The sequence below is a fragment of the Cornus florida genome, unplaced genomic scaffold (genome assembly GCF_030987335.1).
Source record: "Cornus florida cultivar Cherokee Brave unplaced genomic scaffold, ASM3098733v1 CherokeeBrave_3.0.0_Hap2_Chr03, whole genome shotgun sequence".
Taxonomy (NCBI): Eukaryota; Viridiplantae; Streptophyta; class Magnoliopsida; order Cornales; family Cornaceae; genus Cornus; species Cornus florida.
In genome coordinates, this window is record NW_026775573.1 from 44,352,626 (window position 1) to 44,378,127 (window position 25,502).

Sequence of the window (25,502 nt, forward strand, 5' to 3'; positions counted from 1 at the left end):
GCTGCAAAGCATCCATTTCTACCTTCATAGCAGACATCCAATTGGGATTCCGGAGAGCCTCAGACAACGTTCTGGGAATGGAAATGGAATCAAGTTTGCCTAGAAAGGCTCGGTAAGACCCTGAAAGACCAGCATAAGAAATGTACTGCGAAGTAGGATGATCAGTACTACAAGTGAATCCAAATCTAGCAGGGGGTTTGCGGTCCCGAGTTGGATACCGAGACTCGGGAACAGGAATAGGGTCAGGGCAATGTAAAGGAGAGAGAGATGTACCTGAACCTGAGTCTGAGGAGGATGAAGGCAGTTGAGGCGGAGCACGAGGGTGGCATGAATAGACCTGCAAAGGGGGTGAGGAAACAACAAGAGAAGGCTCTTCTTGGAAAATAGGAAGAGGACGAGCAAGATGAGAAGCCTCTTGATCAAGAGTAGAAGTTTCCTGCAAGATAGAATAACTTATGCTCATGAAAGGTGACATCAAGAGAGTGATACATGTGTTTGTGTATTGGATCATAACACCGGTAACCTTTTGACATGGAAGAGTATCCTAAAAAGATACATTTAATGGCCTTGTCATCAAGTTTAGTACAAGAAACGATGCCCCGAAAAAGCAGTAACAGGAGAAGGACCCCACACATCAGAATGTATGAGTTCAAACATACTAGGTGCGCGATGCATATGAGAAATATAACTGGTTCTAGTATGTTGAGAAAGCTCACAAATCTCACATTGAAACTTATTATCCTTACAAGCCGTTTTTAATGAAGGGAAAAGTAGACATAAATACTGAAAGTTTACATGTCCAAGGCGAGCATGCCATAAACTTAAAGTTTGAAAAGAAAAATCATAAGACCTCGAAAATGGAAGAATAGAGGCTTGAAGGCTTGAAGCAAGTGGAGGGGGTGTCGGTGGAGGATCCCCAAAGTGGTAGAGTCCATCGTGCTCATATCCCCTGCCAAAAATCCTCTTCGAACACAGGTCCTTTAAAACACAGTAATGAGGAAAGAAAATCACTGCACAATTTAGTGATTTGGCAAGCTTGCTAACCGATAGAAGATTAAATGCAAAGTTAAGAACATAAAGAACAGATGGCAAAATAATATCAGGGGATAGATGAACATTTCCTTTGCTACGAATAATGGTGGTTGACCCATCGGCTAGACTAACAACCTGATTAACAGGGGTAACTGGAGTAGAAAATAATGACAACTCACCAGTCATGTGATCATTGGCTCTGGAATCCAGAACCCAAGTAGGTTTTCCCACTTTAACATGATAAGCAGAAGGAGTACCTGTAGCTATAGTAGTCGTGGGAGTAGAAGAGCCGGCCCCGATAGATAAGGCTCCGAACTGCTCCTGAGGCTAACCAATCTGGGACTGTAACTGTTTGAAGTCCTGAAAAGATGATCTGGGAGGAGTTGAAGCAAGAGGGACAACAATCTGTGGAGTAGTATACCCACCAACAGTATCGGCTATTGCGGCAGTGTGGCCACGGCCCGAAGATAAAGTGTCATTTTGGCTACTAGAATCACTTATAGTACCAAACTAAGGCTGGTCCACATGTTGAAGAGGGAGGAAAGAAAAAATAAGGCCGGAAAAATTGGCGCTTTCCACCAATTATGCTGCTGAACAAACACCGGCAGCCCACAAAAAAAAAAAAAAAAAAAAAAAACACCAGAAGGACCCTTAGATCATAAAAAAACCTAAGGGAATTCTCCTAAAAAAGGAGTCAAAAATAGAGGGTTACCTGAGGGGTCCGGTGCAAGGGCTGGGAAGAGATGGAGGTGTGCCGAAGGTGAGGGAAAATGGCGAGAGGGAGAGAGAAGGTGGCGGCATTGCGGAGGAAGATGGGGAGGCGAAGCTTTTTGTTTTGCTCTGATACCAAAAAGAAGAAGTTTTGGGTTTTGGCTTACTCAAACTGAGAGCCAAGATCTATATTTATATACAAGAATAGGGTACAAAGAAAGGAAACCAAATCAAAGAAAGACATAAAATATGCCAAAATCTACGGGATCCCATGATTATGGGATCTTATCTATGGGATCCTATAATTACAGGGATCTTATCTACGTAATCCCATGATTAAAGGGATCTTACATAAAACATCTAATAAAAGCCTAAAAACAGCTAATAAAAATAAAAATAATAAAGATATTTCAACACATAACTTTTTAAGGAGCGTTGCCTGCTTACATATAGCCAGACAACCTCCTTCTTAATATTTGGAACCTCTCTGTAGACTCAATTTTTTTTTTACCCAATCTCTTCTAGGTGTTGGAGACCAACTATCCCAATTTACCCAACCCTAGAAGAGTTAAAAAATTAATTGTAAAACTTAAAAATACCTATTTTCAATCACAAAACAGCAACACAGAAAAACATGTGTAGGCAACGTCACACGATGTCACAAACTGCCTTAAGTGGTTGTCACACATGTAGCAAGGCTGTTGAAAGGTGTGAAAAGGTCCTGGCTTTGATACCAAGTAGAAATTCAATATAGAAGAAAGTGAAGAGAAATGAGAGAATTGTGTAAAGGCTTGAATGAGATAAATCACTCATTCACAGCTCTAGTATTTATAGATAAAAAGAGCACACACTCATATTACAAGAAAGGAAATTAAATCAAATCTAAATCAAATTACAGAATATTCTATGACATATTCTATAGCATAATCAAATCTTTGCTAATAGGGTAAATCATTCCATAAATCATCGTGGCTATCATATCTGCTAACAGGTATCCATCTAAGGCCACTTGTGTATTTAATGCAATGGATAACTCCATAACTAATTATGAGATGTAAAGTTCTAAGAATGAAAATTATGTTAAAACAGAAATATAGTGGAAATCATTTAAAAAAATCAACTTGTTAGAGAAAAATGGGGAACTCATCAATTATTAGCTTATAAGGATCTTTTTTGGTTTTGGGAGTTGTATATCCATGCATTAATTTGTTTACAACTGCAGTAATTGGTTATTGACTTGGAGGCTTCAGATATGACTTGCTCAGAGCGTATTAAAATTTTTATTATGCTACATATAAGAGTTAAAACTTTTTATAAAAAATGTGTAAGATTTGAAATAATAAAGAATAGAAAAATGGAATACAAAAAAAAAAAAAAAAAATGAAAAAAAAAAGAAATTACATCTACAACATATAAAATTGTCTAAATGATTGATGCATGCATTACCATTTTAATACAACATTATTACCTAGCAATTGTAGCATAGATCTACTTAGATTCTTCATTTTCTTTCTTGAATATAGTAGATCTACAAAGATCTAATAGCAATTGAAAATTACATCTAGAACATATAAGATTGTCTAAAAGATTGATGCATTCATTACCATTTTAATATACAACATTATTACCTAGCAATTGTAGCACAGGTCTACTCATGAGACTTAGATTCTTCATTTTCTTTCTTGAATATTGTAGATCTACAAAGATCTAATAGCATTTGATTATTGTATGTATTATTTTAAAATTTTCATATAAATTAAAGTTATGCATGAAAAGTCATAAATCCAGAATATAAAATTTAGATCTACGGTGAATTGAGAAATACATAAATAATCATATCAATTTGACTTAAAATTCAGACATTAGCAAAGAAATGTACCTTTTCCTTTTTGTGTTTGAGAAACCTGATTATCCATCTATCAAGCGGTGATAACTAGAATGAGAGAACTTTGATCGCCAAAGATGAGAGTGATGAAGAATAGAATTGACTCTTAGAGATTGTAAGTGGGTTTCAGGAGGCAAAAGAGAGAATCTGAGAGAGATTGCATGCCCTTTTGGCAAGTGCATTGAGTTGCTTCCAGTGCAGCAAGAACTAATTTGCAAACTGAAGTTGAGATGGCTATGCTCACGTGACATTGCGGCGATATTAAGACAAGTCACTTAATGTTTTGCGAGACAGAAACGTATCAAGTGACAGTTGCTGTTTGTCATGCGTTACTTACCCGCCATCCCACTTAGATATTGTATTGGGTCACGTCATTGGATCAGAAGTTATTGAGACAGATGACTCGGATGAGTCCACACGGTCATGGGTGATTTTTTGAACCATGTGCATTAGAGGATTAAATTGATACCAATGAGAAATCAAATAATTTAGATTAGTTTAATATTAAAATCCCATTTGTCATCTCTCACAAGTGAGGTTTTTCAATGCTCTGTCAACTAACATTTAATTAATTTGTCTTCAACTTAGTTGTAGTTCTATATCAGATACCATCATCATCATCATCATCATCATCATTGCCTTAATCCCATATGAATGGGGCCGGCCACATGAATTCTCTATCTCCAACCCTTTCTACTAACACATGCCATTTCACCTATTATATTTAACTTTTTAAAGTCATTTTTAATAACCTCATCCCATGTTATTTTTGGTTGCCCCTCTCTATCTCTTACTTTCTATGACACTTAGTCTTCCTTGTTGGACTGGAAATTCTTTCCTGTGGAAGGCTATTTGGTGTTCTAATCCCCCCCTTAAGGTGGCTTTCTTTGCTTGGACATTTGTGTTGAGGAAGATCTTGACTGAGGATAACCTTAAGAGGGGGAGACTAGTGGTGGTCAACTGTTGCTGCAGGTGTAAGAGAGATGAGGAAACAGTGGATTATCTTCTTTGGCACTGCCCATTGGTTTGGGACAGTTGGGTTATGTTGTTGGGTTTGTTTGGAATCCAATGGGTTATGCCCAAGTCCTCCAAAGACTTGGTGGAGGCTTGAAGAGGGTGTACAGTGGGGGCCTCAAGTCTGCGATTTCTTGAAGGTTGTGCCTTTGTGCATTTGGTGGTGTTTATGGCTTGAAAGAAATAGGAGATCCTTTGAAGGAAAGGGGAATCCTATTGGTGCAATGAAGTTCCCCATTATTAGCACTCTTTTTTGTTCTGTTCTAGGGAAAAATTGTAAATCCATAGTGGATTTAGCTGATTTTTTGGACTCAGAGAGAGTTTAGAGGACCTATTTGGCATTGTGTAGCTTTTGAGGGATGCGTTCCCCTTTTGAACGCATCTTTAATACAATCTTACTTATAAAATAAAAATAATAAAAATTAATATGTTTCCAAACCATGTAGTCTACTCTCTCTAATTTTCTCACTAATGGGTGTCACTCCTAATTTTTCTCTTACACATTCATTAGTGACCCTATCTCTTCTAGTTACTCCAATCATCCATCTTAGCATTCTCATTTCTGCTACATGAAGGCGTCGTTCTTTTTCCCTTGTTTTAGGGCCCAACACTCCGCTCCATATAACATAGTTTGTCTAATAACAGTCCTATAGAAAGAAAAAAAATTTAGCCTCTGTGTTATTCTTTTTATCGCAATTACTAAATTTATGGCACTCTATTGGTAGCTTGATATCTAATCTCATTATGTATAGAAGTGTAGAATCTATGATAGGACACCACCCATTAGCACTAGTACGGCTTTACGGTTGAGTTTACAAAACAATTAATGGGACCATGACCAATGTATACAAAGAAAAGCATGGCAAACCAATCCCGAATTATACAAAGATTATTGATCTGATGTGCTATAAACTAAGCAACACATACTTACACGGGAAACAAACACAATACGACAAAGACACGCTGATGCATTGAATTTCAAATATATATCTACTTAATAGGACATTCATAGAATTTTAACATATTTAATTTCTATGCTTTTAGTTACGGAATTTAGAAGATAAACTATGCAGATACCATCAATATATTTTTTTTTTCCTGAACAAATATCGTCAAGATTACTACTCTCTAACTTTGTCATTACAACTATTGTTTTATACATTACGAAAAAAAATAATAATAATAAAAATTCAGCTAAAAGGTTCGATTTTTGAGGTGTTTCAAACTCTTTTCAAGATTGTGGAATGTGGCTAATTAGATGTGTGTTATATTATGCTGGGAATTGTATAAGATGTGTTGGGGAGTCTCTGGGATGTGCTGGTCAAATGTCCAAGGTGTAAACTAAGTCTGCGAAATTATATAGTTTTTAAATTATGGAAACATCAGCAAAGTGTTGGACACTTGTTCAAGAGTGTCTATCGAGTGTCAATGTTTGACCCGAATATGGTTTCTTCCTATATAAATCCTTACTTTTTTTTTTTTTTTTTTTTTTCTTAGTTGGTACTCACACACACATGCCTCCACTAAGGCTTGAACCCCTAACCTCCCTTTGGAAATTGAATCGCTGATACCGCTAGGTCACTGGCCCGTTGGTTAAATCCTTACTTTTGTTTATAGGAACAAACACAATGCATTCATTTAGCATAAAATTGAGTATATTAATCAACTGAGAGAAAAATTGTTGCTTTTTATTTGTTTATTCAACTAGTAATGGCAAATAAATAAAATATAGGCCTTGACATCTAGTCAGCATAATTTCTCCTTTTCTCCTGTGCTATGATATCTTTTGTCTTTACTCATGTAAAGGTCTTCAATCAATTGAATAGTCCCAAATGTCAAATGGACCCCACAGTAGTACTGAAGGTCCCCACCATATTCATTTTGATGTGCCCAATCATAGTTCTCTTGTTTGAATTGTTAGAAAATGCTATAAAATGGGTTTCTGCTTACTTATAAGTAAGAAATAAGTGCTAAAGGCCACTTGGCTATAAAACTGTCTTCAGCGTATGAAGTCTGTTTCTGTCACAAATATGTGGCTTTCTTATCTGCTGTCTTTTTTTCTTCCTTTTTTTCCCTCTTGTTTCATCTGTATTGCTTTCTTATGCTCACTGTGGGTTTTTTTATTCATGTTTTGTTGTTGGTTGATTGTTGTAAGGGCCTCTTTGCTTTGTGGCTTGCTCTGTGTAGATGTTATATTCATCTGGTTGTAAAGCTTTGTCCCTTGTTGAATAAAATTGTCATTTAAGGAGAAAAAAATGGAGAGTATTGGGGTTAACCACATTATACTGAAGTAAGTGATTTTAGATGGGTTTTAGTTTGATCAATAGTTTAATTAACCAGAAAAGTAACACTAACTACTAAAGCCGAGAGTACTGGAAAACCATGAAGGGTTAGGTCGCAAAATTTCACAGGCAAATGAGCTGAATATAGACGGTTATTTTTTAATTTGGTATTCATTATGTGCTGTGAATATTAATTTGGGTATATTGCGAGGCCCATTAATTAATTGGTGTATAATGCTGGGTCAATTGAGCAATATATCATACCATGTGTATAATTACATGAGAACATCTTTGATTATGAGCAGAGTGTAAAGATTGATCTGGACCGATAAATAATGCAAGATTGAACATGAAGAAGATGGAGAAAATGTGTTTATACTGGATCGTGTGTGCCAGGGATAGATAGAGAGAGCTTAATACTTTAGAATGAGAAAATAGAAAGTTCTTTTTTTTACTGATTTGGAAGAATTTGGATGCGTGGAGAACTGTTATTGTTGAAGGAATATGCACATAAAATGAAATTGTGTAGAAATACAGCAATAGTATTGAAGAGATCTGTTAGCATATATGATAGCCATGATTTATAGAATGACTTGCCATATTAGTAGAGATTTGATTTAGTTTCTTTTCTTTGTGCGCTTTTTTTATTATCTATAAATACTAGAGCTGTGAATGAGTGATTAATATCGTTCAAACCTTTTACATATTATACATATCATTCAAGTCTTTACGCAATTATCTCATTTTTCTTCTATATATTGTATTTCTACTTGGTATCAGAGTCAGGGTAGTTCGATTGCAATGAGGGCATTGCGAGTTCGGCACCACCCAGTCGGGAATGGTCTAAGGTGACATCACTCATCCGGGAGGTGTCGGGTAGGCAGGGTGGTCCGACCTCAATGAGGGCGTTGCGAGTTTGGCACTAGCTATTCAGAAATGGTTTAAGGAGACATAGTTGTTTCTTTTTATGGTTTGAGGAGACATTGTTCATTATTTCATCTACATTGTTTAAACATATGTATGAAGGGGAATGGTTTGAGTAGACATTGTTGATTCTTCCATCTATATGTTTTAGACATGTGTATGAAGGGAAATGGTCTGAGGAGACATTGTTGGTTGTTTACGGTTTTAGGAGACATGGTTGGTTGTTTATGGTCTGAGGATACATTTTTGATTTGTTGATCGACTCTTTTAATCTAGTTAGATTTGCACTCTGCAACTTGTAGATTCTGAAGAAGGGTGCTAGCAAGACCGTGTTTGAAGATGCGTTGTCCAAGTTGGGCGTCTCAGATATCCACGCACCAACTTGAGGGGGAGTGTTAGCATATATGATAGCCATGATTTATGGAATGACTTACCATATTAGCATTATGCATATGTTAGCATATATGATAGCCATGATTTATGGAATGTTTTACCATATTAGCAGAGATTTGATTTAGTTTCTTTTCTTGTAATATGAGCATGTGCTCTTTTTTATCTATAAATACGAGAATTGTGAATGAGCGATTAATATCATTCAAACCTTTTATATTTTATACATATCATTCAAGCCTTTACGCAATTCTCTCATTTTTCTTCTATATATTGTATTTCTACTAGATCGAACAGATTTGTCTGTTTACCTACAATGGGGAGAAATCATTTAATAACTTAAACATTGGATAATTAAAAAAATTAAAAAATCTGAATAGCCAAACTCTAAATCAAATTTGAAGTTTGGCTGGTTGGGAGGTCTGTTCGTAAACATTGGTGAGGGGTATGAACTATGCATGTGAAATGAACCAACAAAGGACCTAATGGATAATGTTGAAGACGTAAATTATAATAGGTCAAATGGGGTAACCTTTTAAGTTAAAATGATAGATTGTAAAAGTAACATACCATTGATAGAGTCCATTGTGATTGCTAAAACAATAATTTTACAAGCTCACCTCATCTAAAACAAAAAAATTTACAAACACTGATATTTAAGTATTTGACAATATAACTAGCTTTTGTATTATGTTCAAATTTTGTTAGAAAATAAACAAATTACTTTAGAAGTAAATTTTAATCATTGACGTTAACTTATTTCGGTTTTTAGTTTGGATCATAGGGCCTTATTTGCTTTATTTTAACATTTTAAGACTTTTATTAGTCAGTTTTGAGTCCTAGTAAGGTACTATATTACTTGAATAATTTTTAAGCCGTTGATACTTCTGTTCTAAACTATTTGGTGCCTATTAATATGCGATGGAGTGGAAAATGGAAGTAATAAGATTCTATTGATTAATAAAAATCAGAATTTTTTTTTTTTTTTTTTTCCTTATAGATTGAAGCGATTACTTCCGAGTGGGTTACAGGGTTTTCCCAGATTGAAGAATATAATTTATTTCATTTTCTTTCGATCTGGTCAATTAAAAGAAAATAAAATATGATAAATGTATGAAAAACTATTGAATATTTGTCTACCAAGAAGACAAGATTCCTTTTACTTTAGAAGGTTACTACAATGTGAGAAATTTTAAAACAAACATGAATGTGAACACCATTTATTCTTCTTCTTCCAATTTTCTCTTTTTTTCTATATTATATTTTTATTTTAGTTTTGATAGGAGGGTTGAGCGACAATTTTGAAGCAATAAAAGAAATATAAAAAGGAAAAAGGAAGAATATTCAAAGTACAGATGTTCTACAAAATTCATATATTCTGTAGAAAATTATTCTTAAGTGGAGTCGGCAAAGCCGACTCAGGCACTTGATGGGTGCACCAGGGACCTGTGCCTGAGTTGGCAAAGCTAGCTTGGTCTGAATAGAATTGTCCATATTATATTTCGTAAATATATGTAACTATAGCAAATTCTTTTTAAAAATAAAAAATAAAAAATCAATAGTGGTGCAGACATTCATAAAAAGCTTTATCCAGGGCAAGTATGAGAAGAATTTTTCTTAACAAGTTTTAGGAAGATGCGTGTTGATCTAATCCCACATTTTGACTCCAAATGAAAAGTAAAAAAAAATAATAATAAATAAATAAATAAGTAAGTAGAATAGGAAAGGTCAAGTATGGGAAGTTATATGCACACAAATCTGATTTGGCAGCATATTAACATCACCATTTTGATATTACCTTTTACAAAAATAAAAAAATAAAAAAATAAAAAAAGTCACCATTTTGGTATCATTCAGGGACAAAATATACAATGGAAAAGAAACATACATTATATAGTGTGAAAGTTAATCGAGGAAGACAAATTACATGATATGGAACACTCACATTCAATCCCACAATGGAAACACGGCCCTTCTTTACCCATTTAACTTATATTTCTTTGAGTTTGAGAATTGGTCTTGCAAGTCTCAAACTCTCCTACCACCAACACTCCAAGATCAGTTTTGCATTGCTGCAGAGAATCCGACAAGAACCCTTAGACACTCTACTATGAAGTAAAAACTTAAAGCTTCAAATAATTGATCACACACTAACTGGAAAGAATACGAATTTGAAGTATAATTATGAAAGAAGAAAAAAAGAGTATAATTTTGCAAACAGAATAGAATGTAAATGGGGGAAAGCAAAACCTTTTAGAAAAGAACTAATTTATTCAGAAAAAATTGATTATAACATTAAATTTAGAATGCATTGTTCCAATGTTATTCTCTATATAGATACCTTTTGATTTGCAATTCTACTTACTTGGTTTTGGTTTATTCTTTTCTCAAAAGATGCTTAGTAAAGAAAGAACTCAAAGAAGATATACAATAAATTACTTTCTTTTAGTGGGAAAAAAAACACCAATTCTAATCAACAGATTTACAAGCGATAGAGTCAATAATGCATGGCCTAACACCATCATTAATGAGATTTACAAGCAAAAAAATGTACAAGGAAAACAGTAATTGATGAGATGTCGAAAAAGAAGAGCAAGTGGGGGACAGTTGGTATGGTTTTGGATTTTTCTCTGTTCTTCGGCTTTAAATTCTTCTTCGTTATCATCGGTCTTGAAGAAATTTTAACTATTACCTGTCATAGAAATCTACCACTTGATTAGTTTAGTTTCTTGATAAATGGGTCTGCCAATTGTCTAAACTACCTCATTCAAAACTTTCTCATTTTGAATATAACGACACCTAGGACATTTAAGAGGAAATTTTGCTTACTTTGTGATGAATTGTCATTATAAATATGGTAACCATTTCAGGTAAAAATTTAATTTCCAAATATACAATTTATAAGGCGAGACATTATTCAGTTGACATGTCAGCGCAAAAATCATGAGTTTAAGTATATGTATGGCATTAAAATTATTTAAGCAATAACTGCATTTGTAGGTATAAGCTTGGTTTTTTATTGGCACAAAAATTAAGATAAGTTGGTTAGAGATCATAAAACAAGTGTCTTATGTTATATGTTTGACTTAGAGTAATCTCGGGAGTTTTGTTACACATGCATATGGCGTAGAAAATGATTCCCATTGCTGATTCATATTTAATTGCATAATCACTTTCTATGTACGTCTTACACTGACATTAAAATTAGTTAAATATTTCTTTAATATGACTTAATCATACTAACATGGCTTATTTCTGTTTGGACATTTATAGGACACAATTTTTCATATGCATCCTTTTGATAAGTGAAAAGAATAATAAAATGTTGTCCAGTCTCTTAATTTAATGTAATAAATGAATTACCTCAATAGGAAACTGTAATGAATTGATTAACTTACTAATCGCGCATATCAAAATAATAAATTAATGTAAATTACGTAGTTGAAATATTTTCAAATGCGATGAATAGAATATGCATGTATAATTTGAATTCATTTACAGAATAGTAATAAGCAATTTGTTTCTGGGAATAACATCATGCTTCTTATATTGAAAAAGTGTAAATATATATATATATATATATATATATATATATATATATTTGTGAAGCTACACGTAATTGGAATGTTGGTAAAAGTTCACAAAAATTGCTTAAATAGTAATATAATCTATTAATTTAGATAACAAATTATCTAAGTAGCACAATCTTAGATATAGGACATGGGCATGAGATGACGTGGATGCGTCGATACGTCAAATCTAAAAAAGTAGAATACGGACACAAAAGCATATAAATAACTGTATTTGATAGATAGGACAATTATAGTTCTTTCATTGTCTTTCTGATTATATATTAAAAATTGTATTATACGGAACATGACACTAAACAAATACTGTAAAGGCTAATATATTATGTGATGATGTGGCCTGATTTTGGTTTCGGGTTGCGTTGTGGACCTGTCGACTCGATGACCCGTTGCTTTGGGGTTCAGGGGCAGCACCCCGAGGAAAATTTATGACCCGATTTTTTGCTTGTGGGTTGTGGATCCTATTTAGTATTCTCTAGTAGCATGATATATAAAGGGAGTTTAGGGTTTGGAGTGGGATATAGAGACACTGAAAATTGCAGAAAAGAGAACGAGAGCTAGGGTTTGGGGCTAAAACTTGTAATTTCTTGTTTTTCACATAGTGAGAACTTTCGCCGGATCTTCACCGTGGACGTAGGCTTTGCCAAACCATACTAAATCTTTGTGTTAATTGTTTGTGGTGTGCTTACTTTTGTGTTGTGTTCTTGGGTTTGCTGCGTTTGTCGTAACATATTAAATACACCACTGCTAGTCTCCTACCATATTTATGTCACCATAACAATATTTTTGTATTGAATTAAAAAGTGTTTATTGAATGCTTGATTTATGATGTCCAAATTTACGGTTTCAAACTTTTCTTAATAAAGAGGGTTTGGACACTTTAAGATGTGTTCATCATATTTCTAAGTTTGTAAGACATGTTCTATTCAAAATATGTTTGTGCTACACAAGTCATCTGTTGAGAAAGTCATTATTTGTTGACAAGTATTAAATATAGTAAAATTTATTTTGAAATTATGGACACGTTTTTAAGGTGTAGACACGATTCAGGGTGTTCCCGAAGTATTGGTTTTTGATACGAGCCCAACATGTAAATGCTAACTTCAGAGAATTTTGTCATCAGTCCAAACTTACAACTTGGCAAGGTCGCAAGATTATGTATCATGTAGAAAGTACATCATAATGAATGTTGTTTACATCTTATGTAAGTTCCTTTGATGATTTTTATTTTGTTAGTCTCTTTCCATACGAAAAATTAGTTGAGTTTTTTTTGGGGACTTGGTTCTTATTTTGGTCACTCTTAATGAACATCTAAATTATTACTTTGGAGAAAAACGATCCGAAACAACATAAATGTTGGTAGTTTAATTAAAAAATGGTAGAGGGTGTTATTCCTTTAATAACTACTTTTTGTGTGTAGTGAGTGGTCCTTAGGTGGAAGGTAAAAGTTTATAGAAGAACGAGTTCATTGAGGAGATGAACACTTGCTCTAATATTGTGATTGTGCAACTAAAATATAATTTTATTTTATATCCTCCACTTGCACATTGAGCAGGCTGAATCTGGTCAATTTCGCCCTCACCCTACCCTCAAGTCCATTATATTGACTATGGGGGCCAGCTAAAATTTAATTAGAGTCTTCAATTTAGACAACCTACTTATCTGCCTGCCACGTGTCCCATTCAGTAGTCACTTTCCAACTGTAGATAACCACCTACTTATCTGCCTGCCACGTGTTCTATTTAGTAGTCGCTTTTACCGAATGGCTTCCTTCGATGAAGCAACGTGTAGCTTTATGATTGCATCCTTGTATGCATATTAATAGAATGTTTGTGTGTCTGTGTGTGTGTGTATATATGTATATATATATATATATATATATATATATATATGTATGTTGGGTCATTATGTAATTACCCATAGTTGGTAGGATCATTGTGTAATTAGGCCATTGCTTTTTCTTTATATAAGCCTCTGTTGGCTTAGGGTTAATATATACAAAATAAATACAGTTTTGTAATCTCTCTCTCTCTCTCTCTCATGAGTTCGAACATGGTATCAGAGCTATACGAATTCATGGGTGTGGGAAACTGCAATTGTGTTCTTGTATAGATTGGAATCGCGATTGGAATCGCGATTGTGGTGTTGGTGTCTCTGTCGAAAGTTTAGTCGCTGGCAGGATTAAGAGCTTCTCGTTTGTCGTCCTCATATCTGAAGCCTCGTTCGTCGTCCTCAGATCTGAAGCCCGTTTGGCTACTCGTGTTGTTGCCACTTTGGCTGTCAGTGAGCTTGCCGACATCTACCGTCGTTATTTTGGTGAGGCTTCATCAATTCGTGTTTTCTTTTGGCCGGAAGTTACAGAGGTTCTGATTCGGTGTGGTGTCGCTGCTTATTGATTCGGCTGCTGCTTGTGATTGGATTGTCATCGCCATCGCCTCCGCTGCGTACTTGTCGGTGTCTGTGAAGTTATGAAGAAGAACAATCGTGTTTGGCTACGCGGTTATGCTATTCCAACCCTGGTTTACTAAAACTAGGATAACAGAGATCTGGTTTTGAAATAGACCCTAGATCTGGCCAGAATACAGATTCAACATTTTTTTTCAAGTTCAATATTTTTTTTGGTTCTTTTCTCCATGGCTGCTAGTTCAGACTTGTTATCTTCTGCCTCCTTCAATCCTCCCATGACTTCAGTCAAGCTCAATTGCGAGAATTATATTTTATCGGCCAAGTCAGTAGCCATTTTCCTAAAAGGGCAAAGGCCTTAGCACTCATTTGGTTAAGGATAAATCTAAAGACAGCGATGCTGATTTCAATTCATGGGAACAAAGGGATGCTCAGATCATTTCTTTAATGCTGAATTGTATTGAACCCCATATTAGCTCCAACTTGTTGTATTTGGACACTGCCAAGTAGATACGGAACTGACTCCAATAGTTATATTTGGGTACTGGTAACATAACCAAAATTTATGAGGTGTGCAGACAGTTCTTTGACATTCAGCAAGGTACTCACAGTCTAGAAGAATACTTCTCACAGGCAATGGGAATTTGTGAAGAAATGAACTTGTATCAGCCCATCACCTCTGATGTGAAGAGCATGCAACAACAACGTGAGGATTTTAATGTTGTTTGGGTTCTCACCAGAGTATGAACCTGTTTGAGCACAGATTTTGGGTAGCCCTGCACTTCCCTCTCTTCCTAATATGTTATCAAGACTCCAGCGTGCTACTTTATCTAGTGGCGCTTCAGGGGTATCACCGCTCCTCCTAGCCGTGAACGTTCTGCCTTAGTTGTGAACCAGGGTGGCTTTCGTTCTTCACATGGCGGTGGCGGTCGTTTTACCTGTGGTCGTGGTCGTGGCAGAGGCAGAGACTCGAAACTTTGCACTCACTGCGGTCTTACTAATCACACTGTCAATTACTGTTGGGACCTTCACAGGAAACCGCCACCTTCTTCCTATGCATATGAAGTGACTTCTAATGAAGGGGATTCTTTTTTCTCTGCCACACCCACTGCTCCACACGTGGCTGTTGAGCATGCTCTAGTCACGATTCCCCGTAATGAGTTTGCTCAGTTTTTGTCTCAACAACGGCCTTCCACCTCATCTTCCATGGTTTCCTTTGCCCAATCAGATAGTGCCCCTGCATGTCTCTTGTCCTCTCGTCAAAGTCCCTGGATTCTTGTCTCTGGCGCATCCGATCACATGACTGGTAGTTCTCATCTTTTGTATGATTTTCAGTCTGTTCCTTCCTTTCAAAGTATTACTCTTGCTAATGGCTCGTCAACTAAAGTTTTGGGTTTGGGAACTACTTATCTCATCTATCTATGTCCCTTTCCTCTGTGTTATATGTTCCTCAATTCCCTTTTAATTAGTTGTCCATTAGTAAAATTACTAAATATCTTAACTGCTCCGTTACATTTTATCCCACATGTTATATTTTTCAGGATCTCAAGACGAAGAAGAAGATTGGTACGGGACATGAAGTAGGTGGCTTGTATTACTTCGATCTTGCACCATCTCCAACGGCTCTTCAATCATCTTTGTCTTCTTTCCGGTGGCACTGTCGTCTTGGCCACCCGTCATTATCACTTTTGCAGCGTCAAGTCCCTGGTCTTAATCATGTTGAGTTCATGTCTTGTGAAGCATATTAGCTTAGTAAGCATTGTCGTGTATCTTTCAAACCGCAAGAGCTACTAATTGTGTTGCTAGTCCTTTTCAGTTAGTTCATTCAGATGTATGAGGACCAATAAAACATATTTTTATTAATGGATTTCGTTATTTTGTGACATTTGTGGATGATCATTCTCGTATGACTTGGTTGTTTTTAATGAAAAATCGTTTTGAGTTATTCTCTATTTTTTAAATATTTTGCAAAGAAATAAAAACTCAATTTGGGTGTTCCATTAAAGTTTTACGTTCTGACAATGCTAAAGAATATTTCTCGGACCCTTTTGAGACTTATTTTCATGCTAAAGGCATCATTCATCAATCATCTTGTACTTATACTCCTCAACAAAACGGAGTAGCTGAACGTAAAAATCGTCATCTCCTGGAAGTATGTCGTGCCCTCTTATTTCATATGTATGTTCCCAAACGTTTTTGGTGTGACGCTGTTTTTACGGCATGTCATCTTATTAATTGGTTGCCCTTGTCGATGTTACAAGTGAAATCTCCTCATTCTGTTCTATTTTTCGACTCCGCATCGTTTAATCTTACTCCTCGGGTCTTTGGATGTGTGTGTTATGTCCATAACCTTGGACCCGGTCTTGATAAACTCGACCCTCATGCCACTAAGTGTGTTTTTCTTGGGTATTCTCACACTTAGAAGGGTTATCGTTGCTACAGTCCTTATTTTCAACGCTATTTCACTAGTGCTGATGTCTCTTTTTCTGAGTCTCTTCCATATTTTTCTGAGTCTACTACTCCTCTCGATATTACTCCTGAGCCACCTATGCCAACTGTTCCCTCTCTGTTTCCTGCTCCCGCACCTTCTCGCTCCGTTGTCCCATTGTAGGTTTATACTCGACGACCTCGACCGCCTATTTGGCTCCCTCCATCTCCTTCTGAGTCTTCGGATCCGACGCCATCTACTATACCTAATGATATGCCTATTGCTTCCATAAGGGTTCTCGGTCGTGTGTTATTGCACATCCCATTTCTAACTTTGTCTCCTACCGTAATGTTTCATCCTCTTTATCTTGTTTTTTATTGAAGTGTCTGCTACTTTTGTTCCCAAGACTTTGTAGGATGCTCTCTATAATTCAGATTGGCGCCAAGCCATGGTAGATGAAATGGATGCCCTTTATCGTAATCGAAAATGGGATCTCGTTCCCTTACCTCCGGGCTCCAAAACGGTTGGTTGTAAGTGGGTCTACATAGTTAAATACCTTCAAGATGGGTCTATTGAGCGGTTGAAGGCTCGTCTCATGGCAAAAGGACACTCAGACTTATGGTGTTGATTATGATGAGACTTTTTCCCCTATTGCTAAGATTTCTTTTATTCAGGTACTTATTACCATTACTACCAATTATAACTGGCCGTTGTTTCAATAGGATGTCAAAAATGCCTTCTTATATGGTGACTTGGTTGAAGAAGTTTATATGGAGCAACCACCTGGGTTTGTTGCTCAGGGGGAGTCTTGTCACCCTATTTGTCGCCTTAAAAGGCCCTATACGGATTGAAACAATCTCCACAGGCTTGGTTTGGAAAATTCTCTAAGGCGGCATTAGAATTTGGTCTTAACAGATGCCAGACTGATCATTCGGTATTTCACCAACGCACTAAAGCTGGCTTCATTTTTCTTGTGGTGTATGTAGATGATATTGTGATTACAGGTGATGATTCTGAAGGCATTGCTAAGTTGAAGTTGTTTATGCAAAATCGATTCCACACTAAAGACTTGGGTAAATTTAGGTATTTCTTGGGTATTGAAGTTGCTAGATCCAAGGAGGATATAAGTTTTATCTCAACGAAAATGTGTTGGACTTGTTAGAAGAAACGGGTATGTTAGGTGGTCGTCTGATTGATGCTCCTATTGATTCAAATACAAAACTTGTGTCTGATGAAGGTGATCTATTTAATGACCTGGGCAGATTTCGTCGCCTTATTGGGAAATTAATTTATCTCACTATCACTCGTCCTGATATTTCATATGCAGTTAGTGTTGTAAGTTAGTTCATGGGAGCTCCTAGAATGCCACAATGGATTGCTGTTCTTCGGATTATTCAGTATCTCAAGCAAGCTCCAGGTTTTGGGTTACTATATAAATCAAATGGTCATCTCAGGGTGGAAGGTTTTACAGATGCTGACCGGGCTGGTTCTCCTTTAGATAGAAGATCTACTACAAGTTACTGCATATTTGTAGGAGGAAATCTTGTTACATGGAGAAGTAAAAAGCAAACGGTGGTAGCTCGATCTAGTGCCGAAGCTGAGTACAGGGCAATGGCCCATATCACTAGTGTGTTAACATGGATACGACATTTTCTAAAAGAACTTGGGTTGACAGTTGAAGCTCCTACTCCATTGTTTTGTGATAATCAAGCAGTTGTTCACATTGCATTAAATCCTGTGTTTCATGAGAGGACCAAACATATTGAGGTTGATTGTCACTTCATTTGAGAAAAAATATTAAGTGGGAGGATCTCTACTCCATTTGTGAAGTCTGAAAATCAATTAGCTGATATGTTTACCGAAGCGTTGATTAAGGACTATATGTCCAAAGCTAGGATTATTTGATATATATTCTCCAGCTTGAGGGGGAGTGTTAGAATGTTTATGTATATATATATATATTTATGTTGGGTCATTATGTAATTATCCATAGTTGGTAGGATCATTGTGTAATTAGGTCATTCCTTTTTCTTTATATAAGCCTCTGTTGGCTTAGGGTTAATATATACAAAATATATACAGCTTTGTAATCTCTCTCTCTCTCTCTCTCATGAGTTCGAACACATATCACCCTTCCATTGTAAACGACCACGGCAACCTTTCCATTGGAGTCGGCCACGGCAACCTTCCACTGGAAAGTGGCCGATAATTATGGTGTAAGCAGAGGGAAAATTAGCATGTTCAGCTCTGAACCAATCAATCCACCATCTATCCTTTCCTTGAACAAAATCCCAGAAGGGCATACCTTTTGCAGCCAAAGCAATCTATGATATTTTTCTGATTCCAAACCCTCCCTCATTCTTTGGTCCGGTTTTATGGTTCCATTTTAAAAGGTACTTCTTTTTTTTTTTTTGCTTTCTCATACAAACTCTTTCAGCAACTTGTTAATAGCATGTTTTGTGAACTCTGGGTTCTTGTACACCTTACACCAGTAGTACAAGAAAGATGCAACCACTGTCCTTACTAATTCTACTCTTATTTACTTTAAGTAGTGGAAGCCCCAAATATGTCATAGGCAAATATCCAATATTCATTCCTAAGATGCTGATGTAGGACAAAGGACAATCTCAAATAGAAGAAAGTAAATAAGAGTTATGGGCTGGAAATTCAGAAACAAAGCTAAGATTCAGGGGTTGTTAGTAGAAAAGAAGGATTGAAAATAACAAAGAAAAACCTATTGGAATCACTCCAATAGGACCTAGGTATCACACCTAGAGAAGGCCTCACACCCTCAGAATTTGTGAATCACTCACAAAGAAATCTCAAAGGATAATTTTATTCAATCATTCGCTGAGTATTCAGAGTTACATAGTATCCTTTTTATAATAAAAGATGACCCTTGGATTACCCTACAATGGAGGTAATCGAAAGTTGACTCTAACTTAATAAAGTAACAAATAACTTAATTGATGCAATTTAATCTAATTATGCAATTTACCAAAACAAAGTAATCAAAAGTTGACTCTATCTTAATAAAGTAACAAATACTTAATTGATGCAATTACCAAAATAATGAAATTTGACCAAACCCCCTAATTATGCAAGACTCCAAGTGGACCCCCCATTGTCTAGCATGTGCCAAATTAAGGTTTAGCCTTAGAACCCTCCTTGCCACGCCTTTTATATACTTTAAAAGGCTGCTGCCACTGTTCTCTACCAGATGCACAGCAAACTTTTCCGTCTCTTTACAGCCTTTAAGAGAAAATTTTGACTTTTCCATAATTTATTGAAAGCCTGAAAATATTTTGAAACTGTTGCAGGAAGTTGGCAATATTCCTAGCTGGGCTCAGATTAGCTATAGAAACAAGAATTAGATCCTCTCCAAAAGCAATGGGAAAACATTATGACTGATTTTTGAACTGCATTACTTAGTTGTAGCCTTCCATTTTCAACTTCTTTCTGCACCGTAGCTGAGAAGATATCAGTGATGAGAGTAAATAACAGAGGTGATAAAGGGCATTCTTGCCTTAACCCTTTGTTTGTTTGAAAAAACCAGCAGAAAAACCATTAAGTTAATACTGAAACCCAACCAGTTGAAAGGCAAACCATAACCCACTCAATCCATTTATTTCCAAAACCATATGATTGAAGGAGGCTAAAAAGAAATGACCAAGAGACCTCATATGCCTTTTATAAGTCAATTTTGATGGCCATAGTCGGATGAATAATGTTGGATTGGAATCATCTGATCAGTTCATTCTCCATTATGATGCTATCATTGATGTGCCTACCTTTAGTAAATGTATTGTGTTCGTTTCCAACAAATTTTCCCAGCAGAGAGTTCAATCTGTTAGCTAATAGCTTTGTAATAATTTGTAAATTGTAGAACACAGGGATATTGGTCTGAAATCAGAAGCTTTGCTACTGTTATTCTTCTTTGGAATAAGGCAGATGAATGAGGAATAGAAGAAGTATTGAACAGTATTCACAACCTCCATACCTACCACATTCCAATAAGTTTGAAAAAACCTTTGGGGGCGGATCCATCAGGACCAGGGCTTTTGTCAGCTCCAAGTTGAAATACCACATTTCTAATCTCCTCTGCAAAACACATTCTTCCAATTGCTGAGCTTCTTCAGAAGAGAGGCAAACTATATGACCGATGGGAATTTGAGGCAAAGATCTAGAATCAGCAGAACCAAAAATACCTTTGAAATGATCTCCAAAGCAGCTTCTGATCTGGTCCATATCAGAGATCCAAACCCCATCCTCTCTTTGAATACCATAAATGGCATTAGAAGTTCTATGTTGGACAATTTTTTGGAAGAAAAATGTAGACCATGTATCCTGGCTTTCTGGGCAAGGATGACTTCTTCATTGAGCAAGGCTTGTTCTAGATTCATTCGAGCTTGAATTTCTGCTTCAACAAGGATTCATTTTCAGGATCTGCCAGCATTTTCATTTAAACCTGCTCCAACATATTTCTAGCCTCCTCGAGCAGCACATTAGTATATCTGAATACTGTGGTATTCCATTCTCTTGTTTTATTTTTTACATGTTGGAGCATTTTAGTGAGGACATGTATAACATTAGATTGCCACAAACACTGACCTCCCAGGCGTGTTTAACAACTTCCAAAACATCTTGTTGCAGACACCACTATTTTAGAAATCTAAATGGCTTGGGTCTCTAGGCAACTTGATCAGTAGTATGTAGCTCCATGGCATATTGGTCTAAAGAAGATTTTAGAATTAGGAAATTCCATTAGTCAATCTTGAGAGACAACTCCTCTATCAAGATTAGCAATGATCTGTCTACTGATCATATGTTTACCACACCAAGTCCAATTGCCATTTACCATAGGAAGCTCAATAAGTCCTGTTGTATTCAGAGCACTTTTGAGTTCATCTCACACTTTTGAGGAACATTTAATCCACCTCTTTTCTCCAAGATATCTAATAACATTCCAGCTCTCCCAAGGTAATCCAAGGTCTATCTATCATACCCTTACAGTGAACCAAAGCATTCCATAAATCCTTCCTTTGTCTAATGGTATTTTTTTTTTTTTTTGGTTTAATTTGTCTAATGGTATTGCCTACATATATAGGAGATAAAAAGAAGGTTTTTGATCTTCTACCTGAGTAATTTTTAACAGAATAAGTTGATGCATTAAATTTTCTGGAGTTCAAAAATATCAGAATTCCACCCCCACAAAGATGTTTCCAAAATCATCAGAGATAATAGTTTATCCACTTATGTGTAGTATGGTAACTTGTTCTATGTACTTGTAGAAGATAAGTGGATCATTGGGGATGTGGTTGTGTTAACTGAATTGCAATGAGCTGGTAATTTTGAAGGTGACTAGAATTCAAACTATCTGTGGAACACTAACATTGGAGGTAAATTGATAACGAGTGACTCTAGGATTAGTTTCTGGACTCATGTGGAGGAGTTCCTGTGGAGGTTGTACTCGTCCTCGTTCTTAGTAAATCTGTTTCTGGGGTAGAAACCTTCATATTTTTTTCCCGACTAGGTTTTCAAATAAAAATTTATTGCCCCTTTCTCTTTATTTGCTTTACTACTTGCGTAATATTGTTTGTTTGTGAATTTGAATTAACTAAATATTAGAATCTGAAGAAAGTGTGAGGAAAACTAGGTGTAGTACCCATTGGTGAGAAAATTCGAGAGAGTAGGCATAGATGGTTTGGACGCATATATCGTAGACCTAGCGACGCTCCGGTCAAACAAGGAAGACTAGTTGTAAACTTGTAATAGAAGGAAAGAGACTGATAGGGTGGCAAAAAATAACTTGGGATGAGGTTATTAAAAATGCTTTTAAAAAGTTAAATATAGTAGGTGAATTAACATGTAATGTAAAAACTAGGAGAGAGAATTCAGGTGGCCAAACCCATTCACATGGACAAGGATGATGATGATCATGAAATATTTGAATCTGGGTAAAATCAATTAAACAAAGTTGATAGACGTATTATTTATGAAAAAATAAAATAAAATTAATAGACTTAGTCACTGTCTTTGTCTAGGTCTATTTAAATTAATAGACATATTCACTCCCTTGTCTAGGTCTATTTAAAGTATAATAACTAGATTTTTTTACTATGCCACTCTTATGATAAGGTGGGGAGATTTAGGATTTTTTTTTTTTTTTTCCATTATTGAAGTACTGAAGTTTTTTAAAATTATCTATTTTAGATGGTCAGGGTGTACACATTGATAGAAAATGTAAACTCGGTCACCCATTTTAAAACGGAAAATGATACTCATAAATATTTTTCCATCATAGACATCACAAAATTTTCAAATTACTTGGAAAATGGTACTCATTAAAAAAAAATTAAATAAAATATTCATACACATCACAAAAATTTCAAATTACTTGGCTTAATTTTATCTTTTCATATGAACCAAATGGTTAGAAAGGAGACTTAATGGATTAGAGTTTCACAAATTTTTACATGATGTTTTATTGAGTTTGACCATTTGATCTACACACTAAATTTCAATAGTAACATTGAACGGCTAGAATATAAATCCATTGGTGAAATTGCTCCACTTTATTAAATCACACAAAATTGATGAGACCCTAGTATATGAAGTATCCGTTCACAAAATGTATGTGGTGTGATAAGATAGAATTAGGCTCAAATTAAATTTTTGTAATGACTATCTTGAATTTTTTTTTTTTTTTGTAGTCCAGTACTCTTTCAAAATTCTCATGTTTTCATCGGGTCAATTCAATTTGTTGCCAAGGTATGCCCAACTAACACAGGATAGAAATATTTTACCACCGTCTGATGTGTCTATGGAATGAGAAAAGAGTACTCCTGTTATGCATTACTATCACCTTCTCTCTCACACAAAAATAGTGTGAAAGTGGAGAAGTATGTGATTGTTGTCCTTTATTTTTCTAATTTGTAACCGAAACACTTGATTAGCGTGAGGACTAACTTCCACTGATTTTTTTGCAGAAATCGCGATGAAGTGGTAGAGAGTAAAGGGAACAGAACCTGATAGCTGAAGCCTGGAGGCAATGACCAATGGGCTGGCAATAATGGGTTGTGGGCTCTATTCAATGACCATCTTGAATGCTTGAATGAATAGACCCTAAATTTAATGACCAACTTGACTGATTGTAACACTTTCAAGTATTTCTAGTTTTTTTTCTAGAGAAGTTTCTGGGCGGACCCATTTCTTTCTCACTCCTTTCAGTTTTGTGGACCCCACTACTTTTTTGACCTAAAGTTCCCATACCCTTTTCATGTCATCAAACTTTCAATTTTCAAACACTATGGGGCTCTGCCCACAATTTTTGAATCCCAACCCCCAACAATATAGCCTCTATAAAAGGGCTGTTGGACTCTGTGCCTATTGTCTATCGCACTCACACATACTCTCATACCCATCTATTCTGCTGGCTTTGTTGTTCATAGGATGTCTCAGGGAAGAGGAAGTGCAATCCTTGCCGCAACAATGGTGCTATGCCTGATATTGGTGCATCACTGCGTGTTGTCTCAGGCAGCTACCCATACGGTCGGTGGTGCCAGCGGTTGGAGCTTTAATGTGGTTGGCTGGCCCAAGGGCAAGCACTTCATGGCTGGTGATACACTTGGTAAGCAGGACAGACTCAATACAATTTGAGGCATCTGACAAAATCTATTAATAAGACCTTTAATATTTAACATCAACTTAATGAGTTTTAGTTACTCCATCCTTGATTTTCTCTCCATCACCTTCTATTTTATTCTCCTTCAATTTCTCTGAAGATTTATACAATAGACATAAATGTTAAGGTTACTCCGTTGTGACCTAGAGATCGAGGAAATAGTCTCTCCTTCTCCGCATGTGCGGATTCTGCATACATTTGACCCTCCTCAGACTCTGCAGTGGCAAGAACCTCGTGTACTGGACTAGCCATACTCACTCTCACGTGATTCACATATAGAAAACTCCTGATCCTCATTAAATATGTGTGTATTCTATTAGGTCCTTTATTTGTCTTTTCGTGGAGTCAGCCCTATGTGCCTAATCCTACTTCTGCTAGAATTCTACTAGAAATATATACATTAACAAATTTGACCAATATTATTCTACTTCGGACTGTTTTAATTACTAACAAGCCTTTGATTGTGTCATTTGTTGCAGTATTTAACTACAACCCAGCACTACACAATGTAGTTGTTGTAGACAAAGCAGGTTTCAGCTCTTGCAAGGCCCCAGGTGGTGCTAAAGTGTACAATACTGGGAAAGATCGCGTCAAGCTTGTGAAGGGGCAGAACTTCTTCATCTGCAGTTTTCCAGGGCATTGTGGTCCTGGAAATATGAAAATAGCCATTAATGCAATGTAATATGGGATTACAGACTTGGGTTTCCATCTGTATTGTAGTCCTAGAATAACAGAGACCGTACTAATGAGCAATATATATCACATTAAATATATAAGTTGTTTATCAGTTATTACATTTTACTACGTAGTTTTGTGATATTCCATTTTGTGTAGCCCTAGAAAAAAGTACTAATGCGGCGCTCAGGGCAAAGTGTGCACCAAATTTTCTTTCAAAAGTGAAAATGAAGATGTTTATGACCGTGGACTGCAATGCAAGTATGGAGATTTTAGTGAAATAGATTCAGGAAGGGTGGAGATTGCACGACTTGCGGTGGGGTCCACTCATTCTCTCTATATGGTCTAGTGCGGTAGGGTAGACGAACATCGGGAGTGGGACCCACTCTGCTTGTAGGGTTCTCTCTCCATATATAGTCCAGTGCACGGTAAAGGTAGGAAAGAATCCAAATTTGCCTTTCTTGATGTGAAATTTGGGCTGAAAGTG

The 25,502-nt window shown here is 36.1% G+C and overlaps 1 protein-coding gene across 7 annotated transcripts in view; it reads left to right on the top strand.

Annotated features, from left to right (window-relative positions):
- Positions 1-25,136, top strand: part of LOC132300395 (basic blue protein-like) — a 70,495-nt gene extending 45,359 nt beyond the window's left edge. For 6 of the 7 annotated variants that reach the window (XM_059797437.1, XM_059797435.1, XM_059797434.1 and 3 more), the window contains 2 exons: positions 23,646-24,286; positions 24,820-25,136. In XM_059797437.1, coding sequence (XP_059653420.1) covers positions 24,109-24,286; positions 24,820-25,022 — 381 coding nt within the window. In that variant the 5' untranslated portion in view covers positions 23,646-24,108 and the 3' untranslated portion in view covers positions 25,023-25,136. The remainder of the gene's footprint in view (positions 1-23,645; positions 24,287-24,819) is intronic. The other variant, XM_059797436.1, reaches the window with a different exon arrangement.
- Positions 25,137-25,502: the final 366 nt, after the last annotated feature.